The 16,383-nt window shown below is 36.4% G+C and overlaps 1 protein-coding gene across 7 annotated transcripts; it reads right to left on the bottom strand.

Moving 5' to 3' along the window:
• Positions 1-1,470: 1,470 nt before the first annotated feature.
• On the bottom strand, positions 1,471-15,084 carry LOC131146245 (mitochondrial import inner membrane translocase subunit TIM14-3-like). Of its 7 annotated transcripts, none has more exons than XM_058095711.1 (6): positions 14,822-15,076; positions 14,451-14,694; positions 13,567-13,721; positions 13,297-13,331; positions 2,496-2,674; positions 1,471-1,841 (listed from the first exon to the last, which is right to left on the bottom strand). In XM_058095711.1, the coding sequence occupies exons 4-6, from the start codon at positions 13,297-13,299 to the stop codon at positions 1,685-1,687; spliced, it is 339 nt and encodes a 112-aa protein (XP_057951694.1). In that variant the 5' UTR covers positions 13,300-13,331; positions 13,567-13,721; positions 14,451-14,694; positions 14,822-15,076; the 3' UTR covers positions 1,471-1,684. The 7 variants fall into 7 exon arrangements, with proteins under 7 accessions (XP_057951694.1, XP_057951691.1, XP_057951692.1 ...); XM_058095708.1 differs by having other exon boundaries at positions 14,451-14,701; positions 14,822-15,050; XM_058095709.1 differs by having other exon boundaries at positions 14,479-14,701; positions 14,822-15,006.
• Between the last annotated feature and the right edge of the window lie 1,299 nt (positions 15,085-16,383).

The following is a 16,383-nucleotide window of genomic DNA, read 5'->3' as shown; positions in this document are numbered from 1 at the left end:
TAGGGAAAGTGAGACACCATTTTAAACATATTGTTTGATAAGTAGACAACTAATATAGAGTTAAAATGATACCTCTGCCCCATGATGCAAGGCAATACGAACCTATATGAACACCAAAAAATAAAGGACTCTTCTGTATCAAATATGCTTATCAGGTTGATCATGGCTATAGATTTTTAGGTGATTCCTTGCACCCATTTTCCTTGGATGAAGTTAAGACCCTCAAACTACATGAACAGTTAGAAATGATTATGTGAAGAGTGATTTTTGAACCTTTATACATGAGGATGAATATTTATAGTATATAGGTTTGAAATTGATGTATTAGTTTTCCCTTGTGTGGAAAGGAGCCTAAACCTTTAATTAATATTTTCTTCCTTTTTCATTTCCAGGATTGGCTATGTTTCACTTATGAGGAATAAGAATGGACCAAATTTAGGCAACAAAGCATTGGCCATGGCATTGTCCTTAAAGAGGTTATTTAAAATTGAACTTGATGCAATTTTCAGAGGTTAGACCAAGTTGGGTTGTGCTGCATCCATGGTCAAACACAATTTGGGCTTGGTCAAAATGTTATCCTCCTAGATGCAAATTTAGGGAAGCTCTTGCAACTAGATTTGCACTAAAAATGACTATTTCAAAAGATTCATCCAATATAATCCTAGAGGGTGTTGCTAGAGTAATCATAGTTGAAATATTTAGTTAATCAATTGAAACTAGCTGGAAGTCTAGGTACATAATTTTGATATTAAAACGTCCTTGTTAAGATTCTTGAGGAAATTTCTTGAGGAAATTTACTTTCGCCCGTGTAGAGTCAAATGGTGTTGCCCACACCGAAGGTGTTGCAAGCTTTTGCAGCCAATTTTCATGCCTCTTCTACTCGAATGTTTGATTCCTTTTGTTCCATCCTCCATGGTTCTTTTGTACTTTGGTTTCGTTGTTTTGTTGTTGTTTGTGCTCTCGAGTTTTTTTATGATGGTTTTGCTTAGTTAAAAAGGTCAACTCCTTTTGGCAATGAGGAAATTCCAAAGTAGATTATTCAAGGAAGAATGTTCACAATGTATGATAGCTCTCCCAACTACTGCTACAAGCCAAAAAATGAAAAAATAAAATTCCACTTCCATCAGAGCTTTCTCTTAAAGAGTCAAATCACTAGCATTCGTGCAAGTTTTTATACCAAAACTCTTGCTTTCATTACTATTTCGACTTTCACAAGACTTTATAGTGCATTCTTTAAACAAAGAAACTTAAATAATGCTGCCCATGGTGTATTTTAGCTACTACATTAAATATAAAAAGCAAAGTAAATCACAAACATCATCTTACCTTTCTGAAAAACACAGCTTGCACCTGTGGAATTCCAGGGCTAGCTAATATCCCTGATACTCTTTAGGACAACCTCCACAAAATATACATATTTATTCTTGGGGATACCTCTAGCATTCCAAACAAGTGCCTGTAGTTCAGTAGTTAAGCTGATGCCAAAGCCAAAACTTTATAATTTCAATCAATTTTGTTTCATCTTAAGAAGAATATATGCTTTGTTATGTTCACTTTTTTTAAAAAAATAAAAAATAAAAAAATTACTAGGTTCAAAGACATTTTTGCAAACAATGACCATTTGTAAGGAAAACAACAACAAAATTCTCAGATCAAATATCAGTTTCCTTGATTGTGAAGCAATCTAGAAGGGAGAATTGGACCCCTTTGTTCTGCCCATCATGATATCCTTGGCTTCATTAATCTTGGAAGCAAGATAATGGCTCCCACCGCTGTCAGGATGGTTGGCCACCATCACCCTCCTGTGAGCCTCCTTGATCTTTTCTGTAATGGCGTGCTCCCTGGAAAGGCAAAGAGATCAGCAAATGGATTTCATGACCAGAGTGTACTGGTAACGAAAGAACTAACGTCTTGGGGAAAACATAAAGAAACAAATAAAAAGGACAAGAAGCGAATTAAGATCACTAGAGGCACAGGAAATGAGCTTTTACGCATGCAATATATGGACCCTCTGTCATGCTAAGCTTTTACGCATGCAATATATGGACCCTCTATCGTGCTAAACCTGTTTGGAACAGTTTGGTTGTAAAACAGGTCTTTTTTATGGAATAAAATTACTTGTAATCTAACTTGCAACAACATACTTGAGAAGTGATTTTTTATCTAAATCAGCTGTGCAGAAGCTTCAACAACTTTCTTCCTAAAGTTTTAAATTCAAAATCAATTAAAACTCCATAATTTGATTTACTAACCAAGTTGCTTCAAATTAGCATCTTACATTACAAAATCATTTCTAGTTAAAAGCTGGCCTAGAATGAGCAATGGCAATTCAAACAGCCACAAGGCAGCTGCTGTTGGTATTATATTTTGACGAGAACATATTCTAATCTGATGAAAGGGCAATTTCATTGGCATCTCATTGTCTCTCATCGTGGTACAATGCTGCTTGATATTTTTCTACAACTCTATAGGAGTATAAATAAATAAACAATTACCTGACTCCGAGAATTAAAGCTGCTTCTCGCCTTGTCATAACTTGCTGAAAGCCGCCCTCATAAAATCTTCGAACACGGGGCATTGAAGGCTGAGTCTTGAATGCATGCCAAGCTCCAATCAAGTATCTTCCTCCCCAGGCAGCAGCTGCCACAGAAACACCAACTACTAGAGGTGTTGTCTGAAGAGTAGGAAGAAATCAAATTAGAAAAAAAAAAAAAAAAAAAGAGGAAGCACTTGTATGCCTATTATCGATTTGATACACACCAAAAAAAAAAAAAATACTGTAATTTCCTCCAATTTAACGCACAAGTTTCTGAAAAACTTGTAAATGCAATCTGCTCATCTAAAGTAAAACAGCACGAAGAAATTCATCTAGTATGGTGAAGAGCATGTGATAAATGCAACCACTTAAAAATTTAACTTATTGTTTTTAGCAATTTGCTTCTAACCTAAAAGATCATCATTAACAGATAAAATATGAAAAGGCAACATTCAAATCAATTGTCAATAGACAAACAAACCTGTCAATGGATGGCAAGTACCAATAAATGTCCATTTTCAATAATCATATGCGCCAATAATAGATGGTGCTTAGGTCAATACAGTGCAACAAGATAATTGTCTTTTCTTTTGTCACAACAGAAAATGACATTTATCAGTTCTAATCACAGCAGGGCATACATATATACATAATTCAAACTAATAATATCAACATTTAGATGTTGCACATGTAGCCTCGTAATACCAAAAGCATCCAAAACCCAAATCTGAAGATTCCCTTTAATTTGTACTTATTACAAACTAATATATATAAGGCATTTTTCATGCATGCACAGATTTACATGATACAAACAAATAATAGTTCATTCAAATTTAGAGGTACAGCCATAAAATGCCTAAACATTGGAAGAAAATTAAATTCTTTCACAGTGAAAAAGATAACATAAATCCACCAATAAACCACAAGCATCCCACAAGATTCAAGACACTGTCATTATAATTTCCACAAAAGCTAAAGAAAAGCAATTAAGAGTTTGTTTGGTATCGAAAGTTTAAAAAAAAAAAAAATGAAAACCAAATCCTAAAACTAAAAACAAAACATTGGCAACTTATTCGGTTAATATTCTCAAAACTAAAACAAGTAAAAAGCATAATTGAAGTATTGAACATATATTAATTTTTGTCCTTGGATCAAATAACAATTAAAAATTAGGGCAAAAAGCACTGGCCTCCTATGATGTTTGGCAAAAAAATGTGGACCCCCTTGAGGTTTCAAAAATTCCACAAACCTCCATTGAGGTTTGACAAAAATACACAAACCTCCCCCGAGGTTTCAAAAGTAGGACAAACTTCCTAGACATTTGATTTTTGGGACACTTTTATCCCTTCCTAGGCTTGTGTCTTTTTGGCAAATCTTAGACGGGATTTATGGAATATTTAAAAAGTTCAGAGAAGGTACATATTTTTCTCAAACCTCAGGGAAGGTTCTTAGGATTTTTGAAACCTTATGAAGAGTTTTCGTCTTTTCATCAAACCTAAGGGAAGGTCAATTTCTTTTATACTAAAAAACATGATTTGAATAAAGAAATGCAAATAAGTAAATTAGAATTATTATAATACAAATAAAAATTGTTATAATTACTTTACTTAATATTATAATTTAGAGTCAGTTTTTAGTGCACTTAGAACAATACTGTAGTATATGAAGAAAATAAATTTTGGATGACCTTTATTATTTTTCAAAATTTTAGATCTTTTATGGATGTTTCTATTTTAATTCTATTTTCAATTTACATGAAAATTTTATTTTAATTTTTTCAAAATTTAATACTAATATTGTGGCAACCAGCAGCCACAACTCTTCAAAACTATAGAATTTGGTTTTCAATTTTTGACACAACGAAAACTGACAAACGCATTGTTACCAACCATTTCTTGACTATATTGCAACAAATTCAGAGAACAGAAATAAAAAATAATACCAAACAATTCTGAAAAAAAAATTCTACAAAAATTATGCATTGTAATTAACTCCACTCGCTACTGCTCCTTCAATTTTTTGTTTCTAACATTGAATATCACACTTTCTCATCATCACCAATACCCATGGTAGAACTTCCACCGTTCAAGTGTGCGTTCCCAACAGCCTTATCCTTTTACATTTTAAATTTGTTTACTGTTTAGAACATATTCCACCATTTAGCATGTTCAAACCCCTTGATCAATTGATGAATTTTTCAATTTCCTAGTGCAAGGATTTTTTTTTTTTTAAATGGTTGAACGGCTGTATTTCATGAAAGTATCTCATATGTACAAACTTTTCATGTGGCCGGAAACTTGGCATTGTTTAAAAAGTTAAAGAAAACATAAACAAAAAACAAAACCTCTCATAGCTTACCGGCTTACTGCAATCCTCAAGCTTGGACAAGCAAAACACAAGCAGGGCTAAAATTTGAGTCATCCTGGCATAATATTCCTAGAAGCGAGGCCAGCCAAGGAACTGGGGTGGCCCAAGCAGGTCCTTCTAGTAACTCCAGTCATTGTTACCACCTAATTACTGAACACACAACATATTCTCCAGTGGGCATAACTTAGTTGCTCATATAAATATGTGAGTTGCTTTCAGCTTTTGTCTCAAAGGAGCTTCAGAAGAGTGAGAGAGCTGTTGGTGGTGAGGTTTCATAGGGTAATTTTTCAAATTTTATTCGAATGGAAGAATACATGAAGTTTTCAACACGGTATTTATAGAGGCAGTATTTGTCCAAGGTTATCAATTAACATGACAGAAAAGGGGTAAATAAGAAGTTCAACCGTATCAAAAAGTGCCTGTGTCAAAATGAAAAAAAATAAAAATAAAAAACAGCCATGTGCCTTCTTTGACTACTCATTTCTATTTGCACAAACAGAAGAGAAAGGAGGTCCAACACTATGTTTCCCTAATCTGTACAGAAAGCATAAACATTTGAGAAAGGAAAGGAATGCTATCAAAAAGGCTAGAAAACATTACGAACACTTCAAATATTGTTTATATAATAACAGGATTGAGAATGGAAAGAGCCAAACTGGTAATGCACAAGTAAGATTCATCATCTATAAGTGGTAAAAACCTCCGATAACACTATACGTTCTTATTTTCCATTTAAAGTTTTTAACGCACTGCCAACATCATGAACATAGTCTCAAATGTACTACTATAACACGGCGTGACTAGCAGATGGAATCACAGTGCTAAAAAACAATACTTATCAAACCATTCTTGAATCTAACACATTTTATTCCATACATTAAGCCCACTCCCCCTATGAATGTACATGAAAGATTAAAATACCTATATTATTTTTTCCCATCAACAATTAAAAAATGGGAAAGGTAATATCAAAAAATTCTAATTCTAATTCAAATTTAAAGTGGCAAGCTCTCCCCCAAAACTCACACCGTTAAAATTCTCCAGCAGCCTATTAAGGAAATTGAATAAACCTAAGTGGCAAGCTTCAGGTTTCCTGCCAAGAGATAATCCTTTATGAATTTGTCAATATGAGAGTAGTGTTTTTATAAGTCTTATAAACTTAAGTGCCAAGCAAAAGGCTTCCTGTAGCTAGCACACAGGGCGCAAAATGCAGGCACACCCAAGCGAAGTAAGGCACACATCTTTGAAGTAAAATGTATAATAATTTATTGAAAACATTTAACATAAAATATGAAAAAGGCTAGAAAAAAGTCATTATTTTTTAGTATTCAAAATGAAAGGACAACTTTGCCAATTATAAATGGTAAAAAAAAAATACAGTTTTCATGGAAAGAAAAATCAACAAGGTTACAAGCTACTGTTTTGCTTTTTATTTTGTATCGTATGCTACTATTTCTTTCTTCTTTTTTTTCACTAAATATCCAGGACGGAGAGAGAGAGAGAGAAAGAGAGAGAGAGAGCCCAGGAGAAATAATCATTTGATGCACAAAGAGAAAAATCAACAAGATGCACATTTTTGGTTGGAGAGAAATGGAGAGAACTCAAAGAAGATAAGAGAAATGAGTTTCTCTCCACTCATTGATTTGCATGAAATGGGGGGAAAAGAAAAAAAAGGAAAGAATGGGTGAGAGGTGAGAAGAAGAAAAAAAAGGTGAAAAAAGAGTCGGCTTTTTTCCCTCTCAAATTAGAGAGAAATGGAGAGATTTACTCAAATTGGTAAAGCAACCTTAATACTATTTAAAAAAGTAGTTTCTTTTCTCTTTTCTTCTATTCTATCCTCTCCTGTAACTTTCTTTTCTCCTCTCTCAACTTCTCTCCAACCAAATGGACTGTTGAAGCTTGTAGCCGTCAAAGCTGAGCTTGTTTAGGGCATTATGCTTGCCTATGACCGCTTGTCTTGTGCGTTTGGCATGGGTTTCCATCATATAAATACTAGTGTACGATTATATTTCAGAGATAGTTTTTCCCTAGGCTAAAAAGGGGAGTATAACTCCTCGGTCATATTGATGTCTCCTAGTGTCAGAATGAGAATAGCATAGAAAGCTCTTTAGAGGAGGGTGAGTGTTCATCAACTTATAAAACTCACTAGCATTTGTCAAAATATTTAGCCTACTTGCTTCCCTTGCTAAACACACATTGTTAACGGAAGTGTTGATAATGAATTATGTTGCTTCAATGTTTATTGCTTTAAGTGTCATTGCTTTCATAAGTTGCTTATTGCTTCCGCTTATATTTGCTTGAATCACAATGAAAGTGTTTTGTTGGTGAATTGTGGTTAGGTTGACTAGTTAAACAAGTGCAACACAGTCCTTTCACAAAGGTGTAAAATATTCGGCCCGTGACACCTAGTATCAGAGCTCGGTTAGTTGGTAGGTGAATTTAGTTGCCTTTGTTGTGGGATTGTAAAGCTTTGGTAAATGACCATGCCAACCAATGCCTAGAGAATTGATGTGCTAGAAGCACAGGCTTAGATGGCAGCCAACAATGTGGCTGTGGAGATGACCCGACTGACGGAATGTGTTGACGAATTAGAGGGATCACAAAAGCATCAACAAAGTTCGATGGAGGAAATGTCAGAGGACTTTCACCATAGAGTTGTTGAGTGCCCTCATAAGGCATCACTCAATGCCTTACAAGCTTCCACTGCGGAGTGGACAGTGGAAAGTGATGCGGAAGAGAAGGATACCCTGAGGATAGGTGCAATGCGGCTGGTGAACACATGGAAAAACATTCAAAAGCATCGAAAGTTACACAAGAAAAAGGATTGATGTTTGTGGACTTGAGTGTCAATAGAAGACCATAAATTATGCCTTGTTAATAGCTATTAATCTAGGTTGTATATACCTTCATAATTAGGAGAAAAGATTTAGCTTACCATGTATAGCTTCCTAAAATCACTCTATGTAAATTAGCTGGCTTACCATATAAAGCTTCCTAAGATCACTCTATGTAATTAACATGTACATATTTAAGTTTCCTTATATAATTGGCAATCTTGCCTATATAATGAAAGACCTTCTCAAAAGAGAAGAAAATTCGAACCATTCTATTATGGTATCAAAGCCATTCTCTAAGAAATCTTAATCCTAGTTTTCTCAGTTATAGCCTCAGTACTTATGGAGAAGTCAGATAATGTTTGTGTCAGATTCACTAGAAAAAATTATGCTGCTTTGGAGTTTCAATTGGAGACCTTTCTCACGGGTAAAGAGCTGTGGGGACATATAGATGGTAGCAGCAAAGGGGGATCTACTGCGGAAAGGTCTGTGGCCAACAAGGCAACTTGGGATGCCAAAGATAATCAAATCATGTCCTGGATTCTTGGTTCTATGGAGCCACTCTGATTTTGATCGAGTCATAATCTCACCATTGTTTGAGACTCTTGCAGCCATCATAGTCGTCGTCTTCGTCTTCGAACTCTTGCAGCCATCGTCTTCGTCTTCTTCAACAGATCTTCATCTTCTTCTACAGTTCTTCTTCTAATTCTCTCTAATTCAGAACAAGTCGTAACCTTCATTTACGATGAAGGCTCTCACAAGGCAACGACATAATTTTCTTACAAACAAATTGATGCTCATGGATAACCCGCATCAATTTGAGGGGGGATGTCAATAGAAGGCCATAAATTATGCCTTGTTAATAACTATTAATCTAGGTTGTATATACTTTCATAAATAGGAGAGGAGATTTAGCTTACCATGTATAACTTCCTAAAATCACTCTGTAAATTAGTTGGCTTACCATATATAGCTTCCTAAGATCACTCTGTGTAATTAACATGTATAGATTTAAGTTTCCTTATGTAACTGGCAGTTTTGCCTATATAATGAAAGACCTTCCCAAAAGAGAGGAAAATTCAAACCATTATGCTATTGAGGATCAACGAGAAGAGTACCTGTGCTATGGTGAATACCGGGGCTACCTATAATTTTGTTTCACACGTAGAAATAGGGAAACTCAAATTATCCTTGGAGAAGGATTCAAGATGCATGAAAATGGTGAATTCTACAGCCTAGCCTACTCAGGGAGTAGCCAAGCAAGTGACAGTGAAGATTGGGTAGTGGGCAGGTCATGCGAATTTCACAATGGTGCCGTTGGATGACTTCTAAGTCACTTTGGGAATGGAATTCCTGAGGGAGACTTAAGGCAATGTCGATGCCTTTTGCTGGTTCCCTGTGTCTAATGGGAGATCACCCTTGCATGGTGCAAGCCGTTGTGAAGAAACGAGACGATGAGAAGTTCCTTTCAGCCATGCGACTCAAGAAGGGATTGAGAAGGGGTGAGCAGACATATCCAGCCACGGTGGTGGTAGAGGAAGAAGTAAGCCAAGAGCTGGTGCCTACAACCATCCAAGCTAAGTTGGATGAGTACGAGGAGGTGATGCCTAATAAGCTACCTCACAACTTGCTTTCACAACGGGGTGTGGAGCATGAGATCGAGTTGTTGCTAGGAGTGAAACCACCTGCTAAGGGGCCATATCAGATGGCACCTCTAGAGCTAGTAGAGTTGAGAAAACAACTTGATGATTTGTTGGAAGCAGAATATATTCACCCTTCCAAAGCACCGTTCGATGCACTGACGTTGTTTCATAGGAAACATGATCGGAGCATACGGATGTGTGTAGTGCATAACAAGTATCCTATTCCATTGATTGTCGATCTATTTGATTAGCTGAGTTATACCAAGTACTTCACTAAACTCGACTTAAGTTCGGGCTACTATCAAGTGAGAATTACTTATGGGGATGAGCTGAAGACAACTTGTGTGACGCGATATGGGGCATATGAATTCTTGGAGATTCCATTTGGGTTGACGAATGCGCCTATGACATTCTGTACCTCGATGAACCAAGTATTTTGTGAGTACCTTGACAAGTTTGTCATGGAGTACATAGATGATATTGGTGTATACAGTTCTACTCTAGAGGAACATAAAAGCATCTATGGAAGGTGTTCGATAGGCTAAAGGAGAACAGCCTAAATGTGAAGAAAGAGAAATGCTCTATTGCTTAGCGAAACATCAAATTCCTTGGTCATGTGATTGAGTAAGGTCATATCAAGATGGATATGGAGAAGGTGAGAGCGATTCAAGAATTGAAGATCCCAACTACAGTGAAGGAGTTGTGGTCTTGCCAACTATTACAGAAAGTTCGTAGAGAGGTACTCGAGGAGAATTGCTCCTTTGACAGAACTACTGAAGAAGGGTAAGAGGTGGAACTAGACAAAGAAGTAGCAATGAGCCTTTGTTGAGTTAAAGGATGCAATGATGAGAGATCCGGTACTTGTTCTTTCAGACATCATGAAACCCTTCGAGGTAAAAACAGATGCATTAGACTACGCCCATAGAGGAGTCTTGTAGGAGGGACATCTTGTTGCGTACGAGAGCCGTAAGATTAGTGAAGCGGAACAAAAATACATAGCTTAAGAGAAGGAGATGCTAGCAATGATACATTGTCTCCGCGTGTGGCGACATTACTTACTTGGGTCAAGGTTTGTGGTGAAAATGGATAACTTGGGTGTTAGCCATTTCTTCACATAGCTGAAGTTAAAACCCAAGCAAGGCTGGTGGCAAGAATTCTTGCCAGAATTTGATTTCTCATTTGAGTACAAGCGGGACGCTTGAACCAAGATGCTGATGCAATTAATAAGAAGGATGAGCTAGAGGCCTTGCAAATGATAACACACTTGACTGTGAGTACTGTTACCACGACGGTGCGGGAGCGCATCAAAGAGAGTTTAGCCAAAGATCCAGTTACGTAAAATCTCACCAAGCTAACCAATGAGGGGAAAGCTCGTCAGTTGTGGATGGAAGGCGAATTGTTGATGACCCATGGTAGGCGGCTCTTTGTGTCACGAGCTGAAAATCGGAGGAAGACACTATTAAGAGAGTGTTATGATACCATGTGGGCCAGACATCCACGATGACAGCCCACTTTGGCATTATTGAAGCAAAGGCTTGGCCACACGTGCGAGATGATGTGGTTCATTATACCTGGACTTGTCTCACTTGCCAACAAGACAAGGTGGAGCGGAAGAAGATTGAAAGGCTGTTGAGCTCCTACCAATACCATCCAAACTGTGGGAAAGTGTTTCACTGGACTTTATCACCAACCTGCCCAGAGTAGGAGATGCAAGGTCTATACTTGTGGTTATAGATAGGTTTTTGAAGTACGGTATGTTTATACTCGCACCAAAGTACTATTCAACGAAGGAGACGGAACAACTATTCTTTAAGAATATTGTGAAGTATTAGGGTATTTCCTAAGATATTGTCAATGATCGAGACTCAAGAATCACTGGCAACTTCTGGACATAGCTTTTCAAAATCCTCAATTCACAATTTGACATCTCTTAAAGCTACTATCCACAGACAAATGGACAGACGAAAAGATTCAACGGACTACTAAAAGAGTACTTGCGCCATTTCGTCAACACCAACCAGAAGAATTGGGTGCAACTACTTGATGTGGTTCAGTTCTATTTCAATGCCTAAAAGAGCTCAACAACCAACAAGAGCCCTTTTGAACTTTTTACAAGTTAGCAACAGTTGTTACCTCACATAGTGGATGAGTCGTACAGAGGAAAGAATTCCAAGGTGTACATCTTCACCAAAGAATGGAGGCAGAATGCAAAAATTGTCTGAGGTTACCTGAAGAAAGCTTCTAAGCGGATGAAGAAGTGGGCATATCAAGGAGAAGACTGCAACACTTCAACGTAAGTGACTTTGTGCTTGTTAAGCTCAATCTTGAACATATTAGGTCACTACAGAACGAGATAGGAGACTACTTCGTAAATATGAAGGACCAGTCCCCATCTTGGCCAAAGTCGAGAAGGCCTTTTACATAATTGAACCTCCGACTTGGATGAAAGCGCATCCTGTGTTTCACGTTAGCTACCTCAAGCCGTTCAATGCCGACATCGAAGATCCAAGTAGAAGTCAGTCAACCAGAGTAGACTTAAAGACGGTGCAACCCGACAGACAAGAAGTTGAAGACATCCTTGCAAACAGAGAGTTCACATTCTCAAGGAAGAAGCGGCGAGAGTTCTTAGTGAAGTGGAAAGACCTTGACGAAGAAGAAATCAATTGGGTTTTTGCCGAAGATATGCAACCGCTCGTGGATAAAGTTGAAGTGTTCTTAGCGTCAGTCTACAAGGATGTCGACCTCATAAGTGAGGGAGTGTCACGAACCGAGCTTGTTCAGGGCATTATGCTTGCCTGTGACCACTTGTCTCATGCGTTTGAGATGGATTTCCATCATGTAAATACTAGTGTAGAGCTATTTTTCAGAGATAGTTTTTCCCTAAGCTAAAAAGGGGAGTATGACTCCTCGGTCATATTGATGTCTCCTAGTGCTAGAATGAGAATAGCATAGAAAGCTCTTTAGGGGGGGGTGAGAGTTCATCAACTTGTAAAACTCACTAGCTATTGTCAACATGTTTAGCCTACTCGACTCCCTCGCTAAACACACATTGTTAATGGAGGTGTTGATAAAGAATTTATTTGCTTCAATGTTTACTGCTTAAGTGTCATTGCTTTCATACGTTGTTTATTGCTTCCGCTTATATTTGCTTGAATGACAATGAAAGTGTTTTGTTGGTGAATTGTGGAAAACGAGGCTAACTAGTTAAACAAGAGAGCTTTAGCTAGTGCCGCACGGTCCTTTCACAAAGGTGCGAAATATTTAGCCCGTAACACCTGGGCATGGTTCACCTAAAGTGCCCTCAGGTCAATGTGCATTGCTTAGGGCCTTAAAAGTGCAAAATGCCATGAGGTTTCAAGCGTTAGCACCTAGACATGACTTAGGCATTCTTCTAACAACGTTGTACAAAGCAAAAAAAATTCTTCCACAGGCCTCTATTGATTGAATAATTTTTACAACGTAACTGCCTAAAACTATCCTAATTGCACACCAAGCAGCTCGTATAAATTTGTTAGATGCTAAATAGTAATCATCTATATTTTGATTGCACATACTGCTGAGATGCGAGGTAGGCCCTTGAAATTGGCTCTAAAATCATTTATCTTTCTATCCCAAATACTCTTATTCTTAACTGAATCTAATTTCAGCTAAGCATGTAAGATCATCTCAATCTAAGGAATAAAGAATGACAACTTTGTGACTGATTGTCGAAGTGCTAGAATTAAAGAAAATAATTCCTCATAACTTCAATATACCAACCCATGAGAATAAACGAAAGGGTTGTTTTTGAGAGAATGCTATTAAAAGAAGTGCATGATTTCTCAGCAATCTAATCAATCAGAAAGATAATGAACCAAGTGACATCATTACCCAAACAATAAAGGCAAAGCCCAATAAAAAGAAAGATTATTCTTACCATGGGAAAGCTCCAGACCCGTGCACAGCAAGTACCTGCAGCAAGTACAAGTAAACTGAAATTAGCCAAAAAAACACAGCCTCAAGGAGAAATAGGTGCATAAACAACAACATTACATTTGGCTTCAAAATTAGTTTTTTTTTTTTTTTAATTGTAGAAATTAAAATAACAGTTACTTGGTTAAAAAATTTCTTTCGTCAAAACCAAAACCTTGTTTTAGTTTCCGAGAAGCCATGTAAAGTAAAGGACAGGATAAACCCGGAATCTTACAGTTCAAGCTCTTCTGATTTTCCAAGAAAATTCTTCTTACTTCCCAGAAAGGAAAAAAAGTTGGATGATTTTGTAATCAAGGGTCCAAAACAACAAGAAATCTAGGACTTGCCCTTCCACCTCTGTTCTCTTTCTATGATGCAGCAATGTTTTTCCTGTCAACCAAACAAAGGAACATTACAGGTAGGGGTGTGCAATCGGTCGGCTCGGTCAATTCATCTAATTAACCGAATTATTTCGGTTAACTCCACCCCATTACCAAATCGACCGAAATGGTCTATTTAACCGAACCGTACCTGACCAAACCGAATTATCGGGTAATTCAATTAACCGAATTTTAAACGAATAAAAATAAAATTAATTATGAGTAATTCTCCCTTAAAACAACTAAGTAATTCTCAAAAAAATTTCATCCTCCATCCTTTTATTTTCTTTCTGTCCTTTATTTTATGCTTTTGTACTCAAAGAGAATTTTGCATCCACTAATGAAGACAACTCATTTGACAAATTCTCAACACCAAAAAACTTTTCCATGATAGGCAAACAAGGGTTATTGGTAAGAGCAGGGAAGAACCGAAGAAGAAGAGAACAGGGCACCGGACTTTGGGTACAACAAAAGTAAGAAAACGCAAATATAAAAAAAATTAAATTAAAAAGGAACAAAACTCAAATTCAATGAACATTCAAACAAATATAAATAAATAACACAAAGAAACCCATTTCAAAGAGGGAGACTGATCAACATGAATATAATAATTTGGAGGAAATATTCTCTCATACATTTAATCAAACACGTTGTGCTCATCTTAGGGTATTGTAAAATTTCAATAAACATCAAACTGCAAAGACTTTTGAGTTTTTAACACAACGGAAAAATGAAAAACCTCAAGGACAGAAGGTCCGAAGGAGTACTGCGAGAGTGCGAGCTGCGAAGTTGGGAAGGTGGAAGCCGAAGTCCGAAGGGGAAGACTGGATCTGCCGATCTGGAACAGGCGGTTCGAACTCGCCGTCGCCGACTGTGTGCGAGCTACGAAGTGGGAAGGGAACTGGGAAGGGAAGGTGAAGCTGAAGGGTACTGGGACTGGGAGTCAGAGAGTGCCGGCTGCCGGCGAAGTTGCGACTTGCTAACTGCGAACTTGCGAGGGGAAGGGCCGAAGAGGGAAGAGGGTAGAGAAGAGGGAAGACGGGAAGAGGCAACGTATCAAATAAAGTTCGATTTGATTTAGCATAGAAGGGGATGGAGAAGAAATCTGACCTGAACTTCGGCCTGCGTGCGTTTGTGCCCAGCTGAGGAAGAAACCCAGAGTCCAGAGAAATATGAATCTTTCGGAGAGAGAGAGAGACAGAAATTAAGCAGCCATCATTTGTACGCATAACGCATTTGGGGGTTATTTATTTATTTATTTAACTTGGGCTTCAAGAAAACAAAAGACACCACCCAGCAGACATTCAAACGCGGCGATTTTTCCTGGAAAAATTTAGCGGTTGTGACAAATGTCATTCCCAAACCAAGAACCCTAGCCGTTAGGAACTTGGAACAAGAAAAGGGTAGAAAATTAAATTTGTTTTTTAATATTTAATCATCCAGAAAAATGAAATATAGATTAAATTAAAGAATAAAAATTTAAAATTTATATTTAAATTACTAATATTAAGGTTTTTAAGTTTAATAATGTTTAATATTAAAAGAAAATATAATAAAAATTAATTTTGAAGAGCACTTTTTTTTTAAACAAATTTTTTTAATCTAAACGAACCAGCTTATTTAGCAAGAATAATGCCCTTTGAGGAAGATCCTTATTATAGATATTATTAAAGCTTGAATAAAGTCAAAATATGCTTATATACAAAAATTATTAAATTATTAAACTTAGTCTGAGTTGAGTAAAATAATTTTTATTCTAGAAAAATTTTAATTTTTGTAGACTCTCCTACTATTCTTAAAAGTAGCTCACACAACACAGAATATTTTTCTTTCTTCACAAAGAGCATGGTTTAAAAAAATTGGACTAATAACCAATACAAGGAAGCCATCAAGTCCGTTAAATTGGTCAATCAAACTTGTAATCGATTTGTCGATGCCATTATAATGTTATGCGTATGTGTTTTAGCTTTATATATGTATATAACAGTAACAACAACAATACAATGATTTATCATTTTTTCTCTAAACTATTACTATATAAATCAAACAAATATTAAAGGCAAAGAGATTGAGAAGATTTTTTATTACTTTGATTCATCACTCAATTTAAAAGTATGGGTGTTGGTGTTACGATGCATCATCGCTTGTGTATATTTTATCGTTAGTTGTTAACCATAGCACTATCTCTGGCTTAGTGACAAATAATCTTTTATTTTTCCTTTAATACCAAAATTTAATTTTTCGGAGAGTTAGGCCAATATATTTGTTTAGGTTGCTTTTGATCAGATTGTTGGAGTCCATTAATTTGCTCTAAAAACAAATTGCAAGTGCAAAACGAATACAAGAATGTCAAACCTTTCTAACCAATAAAAAAAATAATATATGTAAGACATTAATTGCCATTAATTATCTCAAATAAAATTATGATAATATTTATTGAGGTAATATGAAAGGTCTTTAATATTAAATATAATAATGTTATCATAATTTACAATAATAATATCTTGGAATATGAGAAGTCTATAATTATGATAAATTATGTATATTAATTGTTCACTTGATGGAAGTGATGAATATATAAAGGAGGTTTGGGGCTAGTCCTATCTCAACATAAAAAATTTGTGCTAAGATTTCCATCAAATTAAGATAGAGCATAAGGAAGCGTAAGGTTG

The sequence above is a fragment of the Malania oleifera genome, chromosome 13, assembly GCF_029873635.1.
Source record: "Malania oleifera isolate guangnan ecotype guangnan chromosome 13, ASM2987363v1, whole genome shotgun sequence".
NCBI classification, from domain to species: domain Eukaryota; kingdom Viridiplantae; phylum Streptophyta; class Magnoliopsida; order Santalales; family Ximeniaceae; genus Malania; species Malania oleifera.
Note: the sequence above shows the minus strand (reverse complement) of the source record. Positions and strands in the feature narration are given on the sequence as shown.